The sequence below is a fragment of the Orycteropus afer genome, unplaced genomic scaffold (genome assembly GCF_000298275.1).
Source record: "Orycteropus afer afer isolate SDZICR_OR568_19922 unplaced genomic scaffold, OryAfe1.0 scaffold00749, whole genome shotgun sequence".
NCBI classification, from domain to species: Eukaryota; Metazoa; Chordata; class Mammalia; order Tubulidentata; family Orycteropodidae; genus Orycteropus; species Orycteropus afer.
In genome coordinates, this window is record NW_006922336.1 from 796,910 (window position 1) to 798,207 (window position 1,298).

General features: G+C 67.4%; 1 protein-coding gene across 1 annotated transcript; it reads right to left on the bottom strand.

The window, feature by feature from the left end:
- Window positions 1-4: 4 nt before the first annotated feature.
- KLHL34 (kelch like family member 34) lies at window positions 5-892 on the bottom strand (the record flags this gene model as incomplete). The annotated part of the gene is made up of 1 exon (XM_007957429.1): window positions 5-892. A coding segment is annotated over exon 1 (888 nt), but the record flags the coding sequence as incomplete, so codon positions are not given.
- Between the last annotated feature and the right edge of the window lie 406 nt (window positions 893-1,298).

Below are 1,298 nucleotides of genomic sequence, written 5' to 3' on the forward strand. Positions count from 1 at the left end.
CCTCCTCGGTCACCACCTCCTGCCCCCTGCGGCCCCCAACCAATAAAATGCGGGTTTGTGGGCTCCGGACGCTGGTCTGCTCGCCTTGCATGAGCGGCTGACGGGAGGGCGCCGTGTGGTAGTTAAGGGCCTGGATGATAAGGCTCTTGACCCGCGCGGGCAGAGTGAGGCCGGAGCCAGAGTACACGCGCCGCAGCACGTCGGCGGGCACCAGACCGAAGCGCACGCGCTCGAGTAGCGTGGAGCAGTGTGCTAGGCGCTGGTCTGCTGGCTCCTGCCGTAGCCAAGCCAGCGCTAGGCCCAGCAGCTGGACCTCGGGTACCCTCGCTACGTCGGGGGCACCCAGTACGGCCTTCAGCGACGCGGGGTTGAGCTCCAGCAGCCCCATGGGGCCCGCTCCCCGTGCCAACAGCTCCCGCAGGTGGCGCACGATGCAGCGCTCGGCCGCGTCCAAAGTGTGCGCCAGGCCGAAGCGCGCCGCCACATTCGCGGCGAAGCAGCAGGTGTCTGGGGCCAGCTGGCGCTCCAGGTAGCGGCCGCACAGCCCCAGGGCTTCGGTGACCTGCAGGTAGCTGGCAGCCTCCAGCGTCTCCTCCACAGAGTCCATGGAGAGCGGCAACCAGGCAGTGTAGATGAAATCCAGCAGGCGCTGCAGGCCGGCCGCCGACGGCACGCGCAGGTGGATCACGCGCGCCCGTGATTCCCGGGTGTGACTCTTGAACAGGGCTCTGAAGTAGTCACTGGAGCAAGCCAGGAGCGACCTGTGCGCCGGGAACTCGCTACCCTCGACCTCCAGCGTCACGTCGCACAGGAAGCCCTCGGCGCGCAGGGCCTGGTAGCCGGTGAGCAGCGCGCCGCCATGAGCTTTGCAATAAGACAGGAAGTAACTCATGATACTCAGGGCGGGATAGGGCCGGGCCCAGGCTGAGGGCAGCGGGCGCGACCCGAGGCATCCTGGAGCACGGCGCCCCCCTGGGACCCCGCGCGAGCCGCAGAGCCCCTAGTAGGGGCTCATTTTTGCCTGCTCAGTTTAAATCCGGGAGCCCGTTCATCCAGGTCCGCAAATGGCCCGGTGCTCGTCTCCGAGCAAATCCGCTCCGGACCCGGTTTCCAATAGCCCCTAGTAGCCGAGGGTGCGGAGTGTGGAGGCTTCCGAGGAGTGCGGGACTTGGTTTTGGCGGCTGCTGAGGCTGCCAGCGCGTTGCCCGAAGCCCCCTCCCCGGCCCAATTTGGGGATCTCACACCTGCGCGCCAGGGGCGGCAGTAGCCGCACACCATCACCTGGAAGTGCAGAGATG